Source organism: Oryctolagus cuniculus, chromosome 1 (genome assembly GCF_964237555.1).
Source record: "Oryctolagus cuniculus chromosome 1, mOryCun1.1, whole genome shotgun sequence".
Taxonomy (NCBI): Eukaryota; Metazoa; Chordata; class Mammalia; order Lagomorpha; family Leporidae; genus Oryctolagus; species Oryctolagus cuniculus.
In genome coordinates, this window is record NC_091432.1 from 9,964,360 (window position 1) to 9,983,928 (window position 19,569).

A 19,569-nucleotide genomic window follows, 5' to 3' on the forward strand; every position below is an offset into this window, starting at 1 on the left:
CACACAGAAACATAAAGTGAAAAATACTGTTTGAGTACTAGTTATAGCATGAAATCTCCATGTACAGCACACTAAGGACAAAGATCCTACATGAGGAGTAAGTGCACAGTGACTCCTGTTGTTGACTTAACAAATTGACACTCTTGTTTATGGCATCAGTAATCACCCTAGGCTCTTGTCATGAGCTGCCAAGGCTATGGAAGCCCCCTGAGTTCACTGACTCTTATCATATTTAGACAAGGCCATGGTCAAAGTGGAAGTTCTCTCCTCCCTTCAGAGAAAGGTACCTCCTTCTTTGATGACTCATTCTTTCCACTGGGATCTCACTCGTGGAGATCTTTCATTTAGGTTTTTTTTTCCCCCAGAGTGTCTTGGCTTTCCATGCCTGAAATACTCTCATGGGCATTTCAGCCGGATCCACATGCCTTAAGGGCTGATTCTGAGGCCAGAGTGCTATTAGGACATTTGCCATTCTATGGGTCTGCTGTGTATCTCACTTCCCATGTTGGACCATTCTCTCCCTTTTTTATTCTATCAGCTAGTATTTGCAGACACTAGTCTTGTTTATGTGATCCCTTTGGTTCTTAGTCCTATCATTATGATCAATTGTAAACAGAAATTGATCACTGGGACTAGTGAGATGGCATTGGTACATGCCATCTCGATGGGATTGAATTCGAATCCCCTGGTATGTTTCTAACTCTATTGTTTGAGGTAATTCAGCTTGAGCATGTCCCAAAGTGTACATCTCTTCCCTCTCTTATTCCCACTCTTATATTTAACAGCAATCACTTTTCAGTTAAGTTTCAGCACTTAAGAAGAATTGTGTATTGATTACAGTATTCAACCAAAAGTATTAAGTAGAACAAACAAAAAAAATACTAAGAGGGATAACATATTAAGCTGCTCATCAACAGTCAGGGTGAGGGCTGATCAAGTCACCGTTTCTCATAGTGTTCATTTCACTTTAACAGGTTTCCTTTTTGGTGCTCAGTTAGTTGTCACCTATCAAGGAGAACAAGTGGTATTTGTCCCTTTGGGATTGGCTTATTTCACTCAACATAATGTTTTCCAAATTCCTAACAGGGATCACTTTTCAGTTAAAATTTAAATACCTAAGAATAATTGTGTATTAATTGCAGAGTTTTCTCAATGGTAGGAAACTTCACCATGAGGTCATACAATCCTCAACTTTTCTTTTTTGGGAGATTTTGTTTATTGATTCATTTATCATTATTATAGATCTATTCACACTTCCTATGTCTGTGATTTTGTCATTGTAGTTTGTATATGCTTAGGAATTTATCTGCTTCTTCTAGGTTACTCATTTGTTTGCATGTAATAATTCATGATAATTTCCTATGACAGTTTTATTTACTTGCTATCAGTTTTAACATCTATTCTTTCATTTATGATTTCACTTGGGTTTGAATCATCTCTCTTTTTTATTAGTCTATTTAAGAATTTGTCAATTTTACTGATCATTTTTAAAAACGCTTAATTTTCTTGATTTTTTGTCTTTTTTCTATTTCATTTATTTCTACTTTAATATTTGTTATAGCCTATCTTCTGTTAATTTTTGGCTTAGTTTATTCATATGTCAATTCCCAGGATGTGCTTCATATAGACTGTTCCATAATGCTCTTAATTACAATTGGGAATATTTTTCAAAGATTATTTATTTATTTATTTATTTGGAAGTCAGAGTTATAGAGAGAGGGGGAGAGCGAGAGAGAGATCTTCCACTCTCTAATTCACTCCCCAGATGGTCCCAACACCCCGCACTGGGCCAGGCTGAAACTGGGAGCCAGGAGTCAGGAGCCAAACACTTGAGCCGCCTTCTGCTGCTTTTCCCAGGCCATTAGCAGGTAGCTAGATTGGAAACAGAGCAGCCAGGACACAAACCAGCACCACAGGGGATGCCACCCTCTCAGGAATTGGCTTTCCCCACTATGCCACAATGCTATCCCCTATTCTTATTTTTCTAGATCATAGATATAGATATTAATTCAGTTCCTGTATTTGATTTCTTTCTTCTTTGGTAATATAGCCAGTTATAGATATGAACTTCCTTCTGAGTGCTGATTTTGCTGGATGCTGCAATACTGGTATTCTGTGTTTTCATTACCACTTGTCTCTAGATATTTTCTGATTTTCTTTTTTCTTATCCTTGGACCTACTGTTTGTTTAAAAGTCTGCTAATTTCCTTTTATTTGTGAATTTTCCAGTTTCCCTTCCCTAATTTGTTTTTGGATTCATTGCACTGTTATGAAAAGACATTTGTTGTTATTTTATTCTTTATAAATGTAATCAGACTTCTCATGTGACCTAACATGTAATCTCTCCTGGAGAAATATACATATGCTTGTGAAAAACTTTTATTCTATTGTTACCAAATGGAATGCCTGCATATGCAAGTTGAGTCTATTTGGTTTTCAGTATTATTCACGTCCACTGTTTCCCTACTGATCCACTAACTGTATGTTCTATTCATTTTTAAAGTTTAGTTAATTAGTTAAAAGGCACGGTGACGCGCAGAGAGAAGAGAGAAAGCGAGAGATCTTCCACCCACTGATTCATGCTCCCAAATGCTCACACAAAGCTAGGCAGACCAAAGCCAGAGCCAGGATTTCCCTCAGCCTCTCCCACATGGGTAGCAGGGGCCCAACTACTTGGGCAATCATCAACTGCCTCACAAGCTCATTAGAAGGAAGATGGAATGGATGTGTGGAGTAGCTGGGACTTGAACCAGGCACTCTACCATAAGATGTGAACATCCCAATCTGCAGCATAATTCACTGTGCCACCTGCTTCTCCATAATTACTGAAAGTAGAGTATTCATGTCAACTACCACTAATGTATTGCTTTCTATTTCTCAGTTTGTCAATGCTTGTTTTATACATTTAAGTGCTCTGATGTTTGATGTTATCCATAGTTATTCTGTCTTCCTGATGGGTTGATTCTTTTACCATCTATAATGTACTTTGTCTCTTGTGACAGTTTTTTAATTAAAATCCATTTCACCTGATATGCATATAACCATTCATGCTTCCTTTTGTTTCCCATCTGTATAGAATATTTTTATAACCTCTGCTTTCAGCCTCTGTATGTCCTAAATCTAAAGTAAGCTTCCAAAAAGAGCACACAGTTGAACCTTGTTTTTTAATCCATTGAGCAATTTTGATATTTTGAACAGGAAACTTAGTCCATTTATATTTAAAGTAATTATTGGGGTGGGCATTTAGCCTAGTGGTTAAGACACTTGCTTTCTATTTCTCAGTTTGTCAATGCTTGTTTTATACATTTAAGTGCTCTGATGTTTGATGTTATCCATAGTTATTCTGTCTTCCTGATGGGTTGATTCTTTTACCATCTATAATGTACTTTGTCTCTTGTGACAGTTTTTTAATTAAAATCCATTTCACCTGATATGCATATAACCATTCATGCTTCCTTTTGTTTCCCATCTGTATAGAATATTTTTATAACCTCTGCTTTCAGCCTCTGTATGTCCTAAATCTAAAGTAAGCTTCCAAAAAGAGCACACAGTTGAACCTTGTTTTTTAATCCATTGAGCAATTTTGATATTTTGAACAGGAAACTTAGTCCATTTATATTTAAAGTAATTATTGGGGTGGGCATTTAGCCTAGTGGTTAAGACACTGGCTTAAATGCCCACATCCTAGATTGGAATACCTGGATTCAATGCCCGCTTATAGCTTCTGACTTATGTTTCCTGCTAATAGGAACCTTGAGAGGCAGTGTTAATGGCTCAAGTAATTGGGTTCCTGACACCCATGTGGGAGACCTGTGTTGAGTTCCTGGACCCCAGCTTTGGCCCAATCCAGTCTTGGTCATTGTGGACATTTGTGGACTTCCACTCTTCCCCCTCCTCCATATCTGTCTCTCTACCTTCCAAATATATAAAATAAATAAATAAATAAGTAGAAATTTTAAACAGAATGTAAATATGTAATAATTATGATGCAATGGTAGGTTTAGGGTTGAAATATGTCCTCTTACTTGAAACATTTGAGAACACATGCCCTCCAGTCCTTTGAAGGCTGTTGAAGTGACTGTCATGATCATATTCCAATGTTACAAGGCTCACTTTCCAATCAATAAGTAGAATGGTAACTAAAGGGTATCTCCATGTTTCCAATCAATAAGTAGAATGGTAACTAAAGGGTATCTCCATGTAGGAGACTTTGTTGTAAGCCTGGGAATACATGCACTAAATACTAATGATGGCTGTAAGGACAAAATGAAGGCACACATAAATGATACAGTGGCAATGCAAAGGGAAGAATTTGGTGAACTCTTAAATATTAAGAAACAAACTAGGGGCAGGAATTTGGTCTACTGGTTAGGATGTCAGTTAAGATGCCCTTATCTCATATCCATGGGGTGCCTGGGTTCAATTCCCAACTCCAGCTTCTTGCCAAGTCAGATGCTAGGAGGCAACAGTTATGGCTCAAATGATTGGGTCCCATGCCACTCATCAAAGAGGTCTCAGTTGAGGTCCCAGCTCCCAACTCCCAGCTCCCAACTCCTAGCTCCTTCCCTGATGAGAATGAACCAACATAGGCACACACTCTCTCTCTCTCTCTCTCTCTCTCTCTCTCTCTCTTTCTCTCTCAATCTGTGTGTGTATGTGTGTGGTTTGTCTTGCTGTATTTTGAATCAACTAATTTCACTTAAGAGATGTGCTAGGCTGGCTGAGTATTGCCCCCACAGAATGCATCAATATCATAATCCCTGCAATTAGTGAATCTTATACATGGCAAAAAAAATAGTCTTGCAAGTATGACCAAGTTAAGAATTTTAAAATGAAGAAGATTATTCTCAGTTACTCATAGTTACACGTTGTTTGCTAATTGCAATACCCTGTGTTTTATAAGAAGGTGACAGAGATTTGACTTAGACAGAAAAGGAGAAGGAAATACATTACAGCCACGTAGCCACAAGAACAATGGTCAGCAACCAGGAGCTAGAAGCAGCCCTGGACATGTGCCCCATTTGAACCTCCAAAGGGACTGTGACCCTGGTGACAGTGCTATTCATTTTGGACTCTGTCCTCTGTAACTGTGAAAGAATACATTGTTTAAAACCAGTAGGTTTATGGTGGTTTATTCCAGCAGTCATAGTAAACTAATATGAGCATATGAAGTCTCAATGACTCTGCATCACATGTGACTTCCTGGGTGATGAGCCCATTAACCATGGTGAAGCTCATGGAAGGTGGAGTAAGCTAGAAGTATTCAATTCCTATATCTTGCTTCTAAAATGATGGTGGAGTTCTTGAATGGAGTTGTGCATTTGCCATCTGATTGCCTGTCTCTGGAGTTCTTGGGAGAAGGGGTAGGAGAAAGCATTAGCCTAAAGTGTGGGTGAGTGATGTAGATGCTAATCAGTTTTATAGATGTGTAGAATGAAAAATAGTGAGTTAACAATAAGGTATTATTTTCTATATGTAGAGAACTATGAGAGAGAAGCTGATAGACTCAAAACACCAAGAAGAAATTTTGGATGTATAATTGTCTGGTATGATCAGTTTACTCTGTGAGTGTGTATGTTGAAATATTGTGCTGTACCCACAAAAATGCCCATCATTATGTGTGAATATGAAAGTTTTAAAAAAATAGTTTAACTTTTCAAATTTAGTTGAAGGTAAAATCATGGAAATGCACCTTATATTGTGATAAATGGCAAGTAACTGATACTGGGTATGACCCACAGGATAGAGAAATGGGAACCATGTAGATTGACTGTGGAGATGACAGGGATATAACGCTAATGTTGCTGTAGAATGTCAACTGTGTGACTATCAGTAAGGCTGAGGATGTTCCTCAATGCAAGACAAACTGGAGCATTTTGACAACTTTTTACCCACAAGCATCATTTTCACCCCATGTTTCATGAATTCAGAAATCTGTAAAGTAACACAGAATGATTCCTGACCTATGTCTCATTTTGTGATCCATGAATCCAAGCTACTATTGACAATAGAATGCTGGCTCTCTTTAATAGATTATTATCAACACCAAAATGCCATGGCATTATTACAACCATCCTCAACTCAAGGCCCAAGACTATAAGACAAAAAAAGGACAGGTGAATTGCAGCAAAGGTCATTTATTACAGCAAGACGTTGAAACCTTTACATATTCAGTGAAAATCAGGCTATTCTTAAAACACTGATTTTATTCCATCTCTTTCATTACAATCCGCTAACATTTTTACCTGAAATAGAAGAAAAAAATAAGGGAAGGTTAGGCCAGTCATGCTATTCCTGGAAAGGATATGTTAGCACAATGAATATGTCACTGGAATTTTTCCAACCAAAAATACTTTGAAAGTACAGAAGGTGGCCGGCACCGCAGCTCAATAGGCTAATCCTCCACCTAGCGACGCCGGCACACCAGGTTCTAGTCCCAGTCGGGGCGCCGGATTCTTTCCCAGTTGCCCCTCTTCCAGGCCAGCTCTCTGCTGTGGCCAGGGAAGGCAGTGGAGGATGGCCCAAGTCCTTGGGCCCTGCACCCCATGGGAGACCAGAAGAAGCACCTGGCTCCTGCCTTCGGATCAGCGTGGTGCGCCGGCCGCAGCGTGCCAGCCGTGGCGGCCATTGGAGGGTGAACCCACGGCAAAAGGAAGACCTTTCTCTCTGTCTCTCTCTCTCACTATCCCCTCTGCCTATTAAAAAAAAAAGAAAGAAAGAGAGTACAGAAGGCAAGAACCTAGTGTGTAGGAAACAAGAGCTGGTGCATTTACAACAAGCCATGCATGTTATGTAAGTGCCTTTTTACACAGCTAGGCAAATAAACTCAGAGAGTATAGGTCAAGTCTCTTTGGAGGTGGGAGGATAAAGTATGAACCAAGTAGATGAGGAGTTCTTTCTTTGATAATTCAGGACTGTGGACTCTAATTTCCCTTCCAATTGGGGACCATGATCAGAACATGCAAGGTATTTGGGAAGCATTACATTCAAGAAATTCCCAGACTCCCCTAAGTGAAAATTCTAAGCTAAGGTATTGTCTCCAGTTTTTCTGGGCATTTGAGGTTGAGCCTCATAAAATAAACCAGGAGTTAGAGGGGCTGAGAGACCCCTTCCTAACATCTTATAAGGTGTTCTAGCTTCACATGGGCATGCAGGAAATGTTGCACTAGTCTCTGCTCATCAACCACGATAAGGAAGAAAATTGGAGGTAGGGAAGGGAAAATGGGCCATAAGGAGCTAGGAGTGTTCTCCTGGCTGTGCAGAAGCAGGCAGGGAAATCCTGCCAGCCACTGTTGTACTTTAACAGACAGACAGCACCAATTTCCTCCCTATCATCTATCTCCTTGTTCAAAACTCCCAAAACTTCCCATGAGGTTCCATAGTGACTATGACCCACTGCGTTAGTGGAACTTAACTTACCACCAGGCAAGCACTGAGGCATGGAGGCAGCCATGCTTAGTCCTTCAATACCCCTGTCTGGCTCCCCCATTGTCCTCCTTCTCAGAACACCATGGGGAATATGGAATCCAGGCAGGGGATCTGAGATGAAAGCACTTTCCCAGGGTGCTGTGCACCTGAATATAATTCAGCAGGTGTACTGGTAGCATCCATCCAGTGAACTTGGTCCCCTAGTTAAGAGGTGAGCAGCCAGGCAGGTACCCTGCTGCATGTGCTGCCATACAACAGCAAGCAGATCTTATTCCTGGCTTTGAAACTGTCCAGAAATTGCTATCCATAGAAAAGAAAAAATTACCATTATTTTTTGAATATGGTCTTTGGTCTCCTTGGATAACTGATCAGTGCATCTCTTCACTGTCAACTTCGCTTCAACAGCTCTCTTAGAAGCATCAAATTTCGAGATTAGTTCCAAGAACTTGCCCTCATTAAGAATCATGTAACTACTCATTTCTTCAGCAAGGGCTGGACAGACCAATGAATTGGCTGGAACAAGAGAGTAAAAATATAACATTATAATAAAATAAAACTAAGTTTTGTCTGCCAATTGACTGGCATCTTCTCAGTCTTGGCTATTGGGAAGAGCTGGGTAATAAAAAAAATAAGTAATAGAGACAGTATTGATCAGGCATCAGAGAAGGGAGAGAAAATCTGGACAAGAGCAAATGAGATTGTCAGGATGTTGGAATATGATATTTTGAAATTAAATTGAAGGAATTAGGACTATGCTGTTGAATACAGATTGAACTAAAAAGCTAAACTTGAAAGAAATAATCAATTTTCACACACATTAGAAGCTAATACAATAAAATGAGTTTGGCTTTTTTATTCTGTAGTGATGTCCAGAACCTTAGAGAGGGTAGGGGAAAGGTAACAGACTCATTCCTGAACCCCACTGAGAATTGCTGGGAGACCTGGGGGAACCACTCTTCTACATTATCTCAAGATTGCAGTCATCCTGTACCCAGGAAGTGCCTTACCAGGCAGTTCCATGACACCTGGTCAAACAACATCAAACTATGAGAGGAATTTGGACATAATAGGGTCAGAGATAGATAACACAGGGAAATAAAGGAGTTTCAAAAATAGAGAGGAAGGAAAAAGACTCAGAGAGACTCTTTGCTGTGGCCTGGGAGTGCAGTGGAGGATGGTACAAGTGCTTGGGCCCTGCACCCCATGGGAGACCAGGAGAAGCACCTGGCTCCTGCTTTCGGATCAGCGCGGTGCGCCGGCTGCAGCGCGCTGGCCACGGTGGCCATTGGAGGGTGAACCAGTGGCAAAGGAAGACCTTTTTCTCTCTCTCTCTCTCTCACTGTCCACTCTGCCTGTCAAAAAAAAAAAAAAAAAGACTCAGAGAGAGCTGGACCAGTACTGAAGTGATGAAGACATGCAAAGAATTTTTGACAGGATGACTACAATTAATTCTTTTTTTTTTTTTACAGGCGGAGTGGACAGTGAGAGAGACAGAGAGAAAGGTCTTCCTTTTCCGTTGGTTCACCCCACAATGGCCACTGCGGCCGGCGTGCTGCGGCTGGCACACCACACTGTTCCTAAGCCAGGAGCCAGGTGCTGGTCTCCCATGCGGGTGCAGGGCCCAAGCACTTGGGCCATCCTCCTCCGCACTCCTGGGCCATAGCAGAGAGTTGGGCTGGAAGAGGAGCAACCAGGACAGAATCCGGCGCTCCAACCGGGACTAGAACCCGGTGTGCCGGTGCCACAGGCAGAGGATTAGCCTAGTGAGCCACAGCACCGGCCTAGAATTAATTCTTAAAAAAAAAAAAAAAAAAAAAAAAAAAGCAGAAGTCTTATCCCTAATGATTCTACTACGTGTACCACCATTACTGGTAAAACAGGAAAGTAACACTGTAGATATATTGAATGTTGTCTATTTATAGAGACCTTCTCAAATTTGTTATTCAGAGATTTCTAGAATACTGGCTCTTCTTGAACTGAGAGCTCTCCAACCATCCTTCCAGATGCAGTATTTTATAAGTCAAGTATGAATTTATGAGTTGAGAAGCAATAGACTCAACTGACACCTGCCTCTGTGAAGAACATTTGAAACTGCAAATAATGGCTTCCTATCTGTGGCTAGCCTCTTCACGTATCACTCCATTCACATAGCTATTCATTGTGGCAACTCTAAAAACCAGTGATAAGAGGACACTCATAAAGATTAAGCATTTAGCCCAAAGTCAAAGAGCTGGTATGCAGTAGGGCTCAAATTTGCACTCAGGCTCCCTGTTACATTTAGCTGTATCAGAAACACAAATTATAATCAAGGAGTGGAGCTCCAGGCAAAACTCCTGAAATTTGCCTCCAGTAGTTCTCCTTTCAAAGCCCCTAAGTATGAGGAAATTGATAAAATGAACCTGGGCTTTTGGGGTGGCTAGTTCAACAAGTTCAAATAAAAATTTGGAATGTTGGTCTTTTCTAGAACTCAACTCCAAACCAAATAGGTTTATCAAGCCTTCAGAGAGGGAACTTACCAGGGGCTGGTGCTAGACTTCTCTCAAATGATACTTACCCTCATAACAGCAAAGGGCCAGAGTGACCAGCAGGAGAATTGTGGACAGCCTCATTTTACTTTTAGCGCTCAGTTTTAGCAAACTACAAGAGATGGAACTCCAGTGCAGGATTCTGTGCAGCCTGCAGAGCCCAGGGCTATTTGTACCCAGTGAGCTTTGCTGGTCCTGCCCACAGAGCACGCAACAGCTCACAAGGCCTGGCTTCCAGCCCTCCTTTCTCAGGTTTGACTGATGTCATCCATCAATGTCAAAATCCACAACTCCCTGCATCTACACAGAAGAGCAGCCCTGCATGAACTCAGCTCTGTCCTCCCGGTGAACATCAGGATGTCTCTAAAAAATGACTCGTTGAGTCTCATTTTGTTTCTGAATTTCTGATGATTATTTTTATTCTTTGTATCACTGCAGAGGCACAGTGTATTATGACATCCAGAGGAGTGAATATGGTGCACATGAGACTAGGGAGATGTGCTTTAGTTATGGCATAGCAGATGCATAAGAACATTCACTGTTGACCCCTCTGCCTTTCTAACAGCAGTACACATGTGTTTGGGTTGTGCACTGATTGGTTTTGAACAAGACCTATCCTCTCCTCTGCCTCATTCATCACCCCATTGTGAATACATGGGTACCTTAAAACATTGCTGAATAGATCTCACCTTTAGAGAATTTCTTTGGAAAGAAATAACTTTGTACCTGTTCTCTACTAGCCTCACTCCATCGTGTGAGTCTCATTGTGGATGGAGTTGTCAACATACCCTGGTTCAAATATTCTGTCCACTAAGAGCAATCTTCCTATAGCAATAGCCACAAACATAGCACAGGGCTGGTGTGATGACTAAACAACTCTGCTGTTCCCCGAGAAGTGTGTGGGGTATCAGGAGCCAAGTGAACATCAGAGGTGTCGAGAGTCCATTTGTTTGTAGGCCCCACAAAGGGAAATGATGAGAGTGAAGAGACATATGAGCTCAAGTCTTCCACCTCAAATCCAGCCTTGTTTCTTGGGTCAATCTCATTCTTTGAACGACAAAGGTGCCGCATGCCAGAGCACCACACTCTCCTCCTGCCATTCCACTATTGATCTGCCATGTTCTGTGAGAGAAAGAAGAGTTTTCTGCCATCAGAAATTACCTGTATACATGGAAATATATTAGACAGAAGACACATCCCTGGGTAGAATCTACCAATCTTGGCTTGGCAATCTTGGGATCTTAAGAAAAGAAACCCTCCAGCTTCCCTTGTGTGAAGGTTTTTATTCAGCAGGTGTGGAATGGGGCCCAGACACCTGTGTTGTTTACAACTCACCTGGTGCTTGTGTTGGGCAGCAGAGCTGAGCACCACACACACACAAAAAAACTTTTATTAATGAAGAGACCTTCTGAGCTGTGTTGTCAGTGACAACTTGGCAGTGTATAATTGAGCAACAGTGGTTCTCACTTCTGTCAAGACAAGTAGGCATCCCTGGGGCCCGCTCTGCCTCCACCATGAAGGAGTAAGAGGTACAGGGGAAAGCCCACAACTACCTAGGTTCATATCCATGTTTACGGGTTCTTGTATTGTAAGAAGAAAGCTGTTTCTATATCCCAGTTTTCTCTTCTAATGATAGTGCCTGTTTTATAAGATTGTTAGATGATTAAGTATGTGTGTATGATTAAGTGTGTGTACATAAAATTTACCCAAGTCTGACACATGCTAAACTCTCAATAAGTATAATTAATATCATCTAGTCTTCTTTGTCAAAACTTCTATGTCAAAACTAAGAAATCACTGGTTTTCATAACTATAAGGAGCCCTCCCTATAAAATAAACAGAGGAGGAAATTCAGTTCATAAACTCTGAGTTTGCAGGCAGACCCACAGACAAGGATATAAATAGTTAGACTTCCCTACAGCCAAGTGAGCTGTAAGGAATTCACTGTATCTGCATAACAGAGTTCCCACCAAGGAGCATGGGTGTCTCTCACAGGATCATTTCATCATGTTTATTATTCCTATGGCTCTTCATATCTGCTCAGGTTTTTTTTCTACGTTCTCATAGAACATACCTTTTATTGCTGCACTACACTTTGCCTATCCAGCTAAACACCTTTCTATCTGTGGGATATCAGCTCCTGGCCCCAATAACTTGGTTAATAGTGAATATCCCCACTTATATGCTCTACTGGTGCCATGGTGCCACAGACCTTGCTGCAACATTCTCAGAGTGATTCATTTACAAATGTGTACTCAGATGCAATGCACTCCTCGGACTGTTAGCTCCATAATGATAAGAGCAGAGCGCATTGCTCATCCTTGCTTAGCATGGTGTCTGGCTCAAGTAGAGCTCATCTTTACTGTACTGTTCAGTGCTTCCTATCTGGGGCATCATTTTAGGCAGTTGAGGAAGAAAGGGTAAAACCACGGGGATGACTGTGTGTCAGTAGCTTTCTGTGTCTCTAGAGAGAACCCTGAGAAGAGGGTGACTGTCTACTCACCACCCCCAATCCCAACTTCTTATGACTTTCCAAAATTACCTCCACCCCTAAAAAAATCATATGGGGTTTCAAATAAAATAAAGCTCTCAACTTTTTAAAAATAGAAGCTATTCTTGTGTCACACTTGAGTGACAGCAGGCCCAGGAGGTCCATGCTCTGCCTCTCTACAGCCACAGAGTCATCTATGGAAACACAGGGAAGAAATGGGAAACTCGGGCTGAATGCATGGCAAAGTGGTGCTGGATACACGGAAGAGCACACTGGAGAGCCCTTCAAGGGGGTAGAGAAATTCAACATGGAGAGAAGTGGAAGGCAGGGAGCCTGAGGGAACATCACAGGGCAACGGGAGACAGCATACACCATTTGGCTTGTTGTGGAACATCAGGTAGCCAGGTTAGCCTGAAACACGGGGCAGTACATGGTGGAACACGGATTGCTCTGTGACCAAGACAGGATGGCCACTCAAGGAGAGTCTCTATTTTGCTCTGTGGATAATGATGGCAGAATGGATGTGAGAAGTGAGACACAGAGATGTTGACCTTTTTTTGTCTCAGTGCTTTCTTTTGTCTCAGTGTTTCAGATCCCAAGCCAAAAACCACATCACCTTCTTTCTCTCTCTCTCTCTCTCTCTCTCTCTCTCTCTCTCACACACACACACACACACACACAGCTACTATCAAAAAATAAAATAGCAAGTTTAGGCTATAGTATACAGTAATAGGAAATCTTGTACATTGTGGGTGGGAATATAAAATTCAAGAGCTGGTGAGGAAAAGACGGTGGAGGTTCCTCAAAAATTAAAAATAGAATTACCAGGGCCAGCACTGTGACATAGCAGGAAAGGCTGCTGCCTGCAGTGCCGGCATCCCATATGGGCACCGATTCGAGACCTGGCTGCTCTACTTCCAATCTAGCTCTCTGCTATAGCTTGAGAAAGCAGTAGAGGATGGCCTAAGTGCTTGAGGCCCTGTGCCTTTGTGTGAGACCCAGAAGAAGCTCCTGGTTTCTGACTGCAGATCAGCCCAACTCCAGCTGTTGTGGCTGTTTGGGGAGTGAACCAGCAGATAGAAGACCTCTATCTTCGCCTCTGCATCTCTGTAACTCTGCCTTTCAAATAAATAAATTAATCTTTTTAAGAAAGTAGAATTACAGCCGGCGCCGCGGCTCACTAGGCTAATCCTCCGCCTTGCGGCGCCGGCACACCAGGTTCTAGTCCCAGTCGGGGCACCGGATTCTGTCCCGGTTGCCCCTCTTCCAGGCCAGCTCTCTGCTGTGGCCAGGGAGTGCAGTGGAGGATGGCCCAAGTCCTTGGGCCCTGCACCCCATGGGAGACCAGGATAAGTACCTGGCTCCTGCCATCGGATCGGCGCAGTGCGCTGGCTGCAGCACACCAGCCGCGGCAGCCATTGGAGGGTGAACCAATGGCAAAGGAAGACCTTTCTCTCTGTCTCTCTCTCTCACTGTCCACTCTGCCTGTCAAAAAAAATTTTTTTTTAAAAAAAAGAAAGTAGAATTACCACAGAATCCAGTAGTTCCACTGTGGGGGTAAATATCTAAGGGAATTGAAAGCTCGGTCTAGAAATATTCCCAATCCCATATACAGAGAAGCACTATTCACAGAAATGAAGAAGGGAAACTCCCAAAATGTCTATTGCAGTTGAGTGGCTAAACAAAAAATGGTACATACACACAGTGGACCATCATGCAGCCTTAAGAGGGAAAGGAAACCTACCATATGCTGCAACATGCATGAACCTTGGGGACAATTGCCTAAGTGAAATAAGCTGGACACAAAAAGACAAACACAGTATGATGTCACTTATATTCGGGATCTGTGCTCCACACAGATCTATATGTTGCAAAGCTTAGGTAGCTGATAACAATCATGTAAATAAAATGAGTAGCAACATCATTAATGCTATTATGCCCAGAAATGAAAACTTTATATTTTTGCTAACTATATATCATCTATAAGCTATTACACTTCCCATTTTTGCATTTGATGCAAATGACTTGCCAAATGTAATAATCTCTAACAATGCACAGTTTGGAAAGAGGTATATGAATTGTGAAATAACAAAGTGGTAGTGTAGGTCAGTACATCTGCTAATGGTGACTCGTCCAATGGGCTTGGAGTATACCAACGTTAAGTTCTACGTCCACGTCTCCCTTCATTTCAGTTTACAACTCAAATGAATCACTCTATTCAATGTTTCTTATTTTAGTTCTTTAAAATGACTTTTTTTTTCATTTCTTGTCCTTCCCTTCTTAAATAAATAGTATACACTGATAATACCAAGTGCTTATGAGCAGCAGAAATTTTCATCCATTGCCAGTGGCAATGCAAAAAGGCACAGCCACTTTGGAAGACCATCTGGCAGATTCTTACAAAAGCAAACATATTCTTGCCATACAATCCATTAATCATGCTCCTTGGTATTTACTCAAATGAAGTGAAACTCGTGTCCACACAAAGCTGCACACAGATGTTTACTTTGTTACTTTATTCACAACTGCCAAAACTTGGAAGCAAATCAGATGTCTTCCAGGAAAGGAATGGATAAACAAAGGGTACTTTCAGTCAATGTAATGTTATTTAGTTCTAAGAAGAAAGGCCCTATCAAGTCGTGAAGATGTGGAGGAAATTCAAATGCAGATTGTTAAAGAAAAGAAGTCAATTTGAAATGGTTATAGACTTTATTGTCTGATATATGTTGTATTCATTATCCAATGTATTGTTTTGATATGGATACTATTCAGAGTGGTTAATTAGGCTGATTAACATCTCCATTACCTTAAAATCAACCCTTTTAGTAATGTTGAAATGCAGTGTTATTATTTACTATAGGCCTAATTCTGCGCAATAGGAATAAGTTCCTAGTGTTACACAGCACAATGGGGTGAGGGTGACCATAGTCCTCAATAAACTATTATGTATTGTCTGGGCCAATGAAAGAAGCAAACTCAAAGGCTTAAATCATAAGGTAAAGGAGAAGGAAATGTTAATTATTGTGATTTTATTAATACCCCACAAATATGTTAAATTATGGTTAATCAGAATAAATTTAATGTTTAAAAAGATGGAGATACCAACTAACTTGATTTGATCTTCATGCACTGAATTCATGTGTTGATTTATCACATTGTACCCTATGAATATATATAATTATTATTTGTCAAATTAAAAATAAAATCCAAAAAATGAGGAAAACAGGATGATACTTCAAAGAAAAATCTACATTGAAAACTAAATAAATAGATTAATTGTTCACTATTTATAAATTTTTGTTCAGCTAACAGAGAAATCTGAGACAGTCTACTATTCAAATGAGCTGAATACAAGATTGCCATATGGAAATCAATTGCTTTACTAGACTCCAGCTGTTGCCATTATATAAGATTATATCCCATTATATAATATAATAGAAAAAATGTATTTTCTGACAGCAGTGCCAATAGCTGGAACAAAATTATATTGAGATTGAAGAAGATCCAAGATGGCTGAATGGAGGTGACTGTTGCCCATCTCTTACATAAAGAAGAACCCAAGGACTGGAATTATGGGGTGGGGAGTAGAACTGCTCCCTGTGATGCCAACATGCAATGAGGGCACCAGTTGGAATCCAAGCTGCTCCACTTCCAATCTGCTCCCTGCTGATGCACCTAGAAAAGCAGTGGGAGATGACCCAAGTGTTTGGGACCCTGCATCCATATGGGAGGGCTGAAGGAGGCTCTTGGCTCCGGGCTTTGACCTGGCCCTGCCCTGGCTGTTGCTGCCATTTGTCAGGTGAACAAGTGGATTGAAGATTCTCTCTCTTCATCTCCTTCTCCCTCTTCCCCTCTCTCTCCCTCTACCTTTCTCTCTTCTTCTCTATTTCCCTTTCCCTCTCCTTCTCCCTTTCCCTATCCCTCTGTAATCATGACTTGAAAATAAAAAATAAACAATAAAAAAATAAACAATCATGTAAAAAAGAAGAAGAAGAAGAACCCAAACAGCAAGTGAATAGTTGCATGATGAGTAGAGTAACTGAGAGAGAATACTGGAAATCATGTGAAGAGTGATGGGAACCCTGAACAGCATCAAGACTGAAAATAGCAGCATAGAGAAAGAAAGAAAATTCTCTGCAACTACAACCCTAGCTCCTCAGTTGCAGAGACTCTCTATTTCAGGTAAAATGTAAGCAAAAGAGACCCAGTGGTCTATCACAACCACATCCTGGCAATCATAGCTATAATTAAGAAGAGTTTCACAGACCTCATTGGTTTTGGACTGAGTTTATGGAGCTTCCTGGAATCCACATGCCTCTTTGCTTGGTCAAAAAGCTTGCATTGTCTTCCCCCAACATCCAGAGCCCAAGATGATACAACACTGATAGAGTGCAACTTTCCTTAGCATCTCCCCCATCCCTGGGCTCCACACACATCCCACTACACTCACACAACAGTTTTAACCTCACAAACCCAACCAGACCCAGAAGCACGCTGTTAGACTGACACTCAAGCCCACACAGCATGCTGTACTTCAGAGAACAGGTACCCTAGCACAACAAGGAGACACCTCTAAGACCAGGGAAACTGACGTAACTGGGTCCTGGGGCATGAGATCCCATATGCACCCTTCTGCTTTGTCATTGCTACTGCCATCTGTGGCCTCAAAACATCACATTCCCACCCACTGGGACTAAAGACAAATCTCCCATGGTCTATGCCCCATGGTCTACAACTGTCAAAGACCCCACCCTCAAGAGCACTGGCCCTCATGGGGCCTAAGATTACCCTTAGAGGCCTATGTTTCCTGCCAAGTCACACCATTACCTCTACAAAAGCCTACAATCTAGACCACTGAGGCACCCACAGACAGCACCAACATTGATTGCAGTGGAAAAAAATCACACAATGACTACACTTTTGTGCCCACTCAGAATCAAAGCCAAAGCCTGCACCCAACCAACATCCCATGACCCATCTACAGGAAAACTCTCCATATGAAAAATATTCTATTAAATTGGAAGAAATGACTGCTATAATGCATATGCAAACATAAGTGTAGTGACCAAGAAAGCACAAAAAAAAAAAACAAGAATGAATAAAAAGTAAAAGAAATCTACCAAATCCCTAAAAAGAAATTCAAAACAATGATCCTAGGGATGCTCAATGGGATGCAACAATACAGAATACAGAATAAAGATGATTTAATGAAATGAAGGAACAACTCATGATCTGGATGAAGTTAATGGAGATAGATATCAACAAGAACAAAAGAGAAATCTTAAGACTGAAGAATCCAATCAATGAAATAAAAAAATACAGTTGAGAACTTCAATAACAGGATAGCTCAAAGAGAAGAAAGAATTTCTGAGCTTGAAGACAAGTCATTTGAAATAATACAATAAGTCAGAAAAAATAATTGAAAAGAATGAAGAAAACCTACAAGACTCATGGGACACAATTCAGCAAACAAATGTTAACATGACATTTCAGATGTAGGGTAGATTGGAAAAGGCATTAAAATATATCTAATAAAGTAATAGCTAAAAGCTTCCCAAGTCCTGAAACAGATATGTGATTCAGATTCAAAAGACTCAAAAGAGTCCAGATAAACTTAACCATAACAACCCTTCTCCAAGGCATACTGTAATATAATTATCAAAAGCCAGAAGCAGAGACTCCTAAAATCAGCAAGAGAGTAATATCAAGTCATGTATAAAGGAATTCCCATTACACTAACAACAGATTTCTCAACAGAAACCTTACAGGTCAAAAAAGAATGGGATGATATGTTCAAAGTCCTGAAAGAAAAAAAAATACTCATATCAGATAAAATAGACTTTAATTTAAATTATGTATAAAGTGGGCGGGCGCCGCAGCTCACTAGGCTAATCCTCCACCTAGCGGCGCCGGCACACTGGGTTCTAGTCCCGGTCGGGGCACCGGATTCTGTCCCGGTTGCCCCTCTTCCAGGCCAGCTCTCTGCTATGGCCAGGGAGTGCAGTGGAGGATGGCCCAAGCCCTTGGGCCCTGCACCCCATGGGAGACCAGGAGAAGCACCTGGCTCCTGCCATCGGATCAGTGCGGTGCGCTGGCCACAGCACGCCAACCGTGGCGGCCATTGGAGGGTGAACTAACGGCAAAGGAAGACCTTTCTCTCTGTCTCTCTCCCTCACTGTCCACTCTGTCTGTCAAAAAAAATTATGTATAAAGAGAAAAATTATATAATGATAAAGGAATCAATTCAATAAGAGGATATAACAAATTAAATTATTTATGCACCCAATACTAGATAACTCAAATGTATTAAGAAAATATTATTAGGTCTAACAGAAGAAATAGATGCCATTATAATAATACTTGGGGACTTCAACACCCACTATCAACAATGGATATACCACCCACATAAAAAATCAACAAATAAATATTATAGTTAGCAAATAATATAAACTAAATAGGCATTTACAAAACATTTCATCCAACAGGTGTTTAATGTATCTTCTCAGAAAATCATGGAATATTATCTCATCTGTACAATGGAAGTATTAGTAATGTTGCCAACTTCATAAGGTTTTGTGGGAAATAAATGAGTTAATAAAGGAAAAAGTACTCAGCAAAGAATTTGTTAGGAGACATCAATTATTACAATTACACAATGAAAGGAGAGAAAAGGTCAAACAAATTGAATCGTCTCAATCCCAAAGTAAAATATCAGTTTGAATTTCACTGAATATGTCAACATGGATTATTTATTTATCCAAAATGTGCCTTGAAATCTGGCTGTTGTTCAACTGACACTTTTCAAATATAATATCATATCATTATATTTTAATAATTTTATCTATTATTTCTGATGTGGTATATGTGACTTTTATTGTGGTTTTAATATCCTTACTAGTGAATATTGGTACTAAGGTGGTTGAACGGTAGTCAGTGGCAATAGACATTATTTATTCCCAGTGTTCAGAGGTCTATGGATTCCTGTCCTCAACAGGATGTAGAGACTACCTGTGCCCTTTTGGTCCAGGGTATAATCCCAAGGATTTCAAAAAGATTTGGTGTTCAAAATGATGAACAAATACCTGGGGATGAAAACTTTTAAGAGATCTTTGGAGATCCCAATGTC

At 40.8% G+C, this 19,569-nt stretch overlaps 1 protein-coding gene across 1 annotated transcript; it reads right to left on the reverse strand.

Annotated features, from left to right (window-relative positions):
* Positions 1–6,120: 6,120 nt before the first annotated feature.
* On the reverse strand, positions 6,121–10,079 carry LOC138846280 (secretoglobin family 1D member 2-like). The gene is made up of 3 exons (XM_070061637.1): positions 9,982–10,079; positions 7,753–7,940; positions 6,121–6,244 (listed from the first exon to the last, which is right to left on the reverse strand). Exons 1-3 carry the CDS (start codon positions 10,034–10,036, stop codon positions 6,191–6,193), a joined length of 297 nt encoding a protein of 98 aa, XP_069917738.1. The 5' UTR covers positions 10,037–10,079; the 3' UTR covers positions 6,121–6,190.
* Between the last annotated feature and the right edge of the window lie 9,490 nt (positions 10,080–19,569).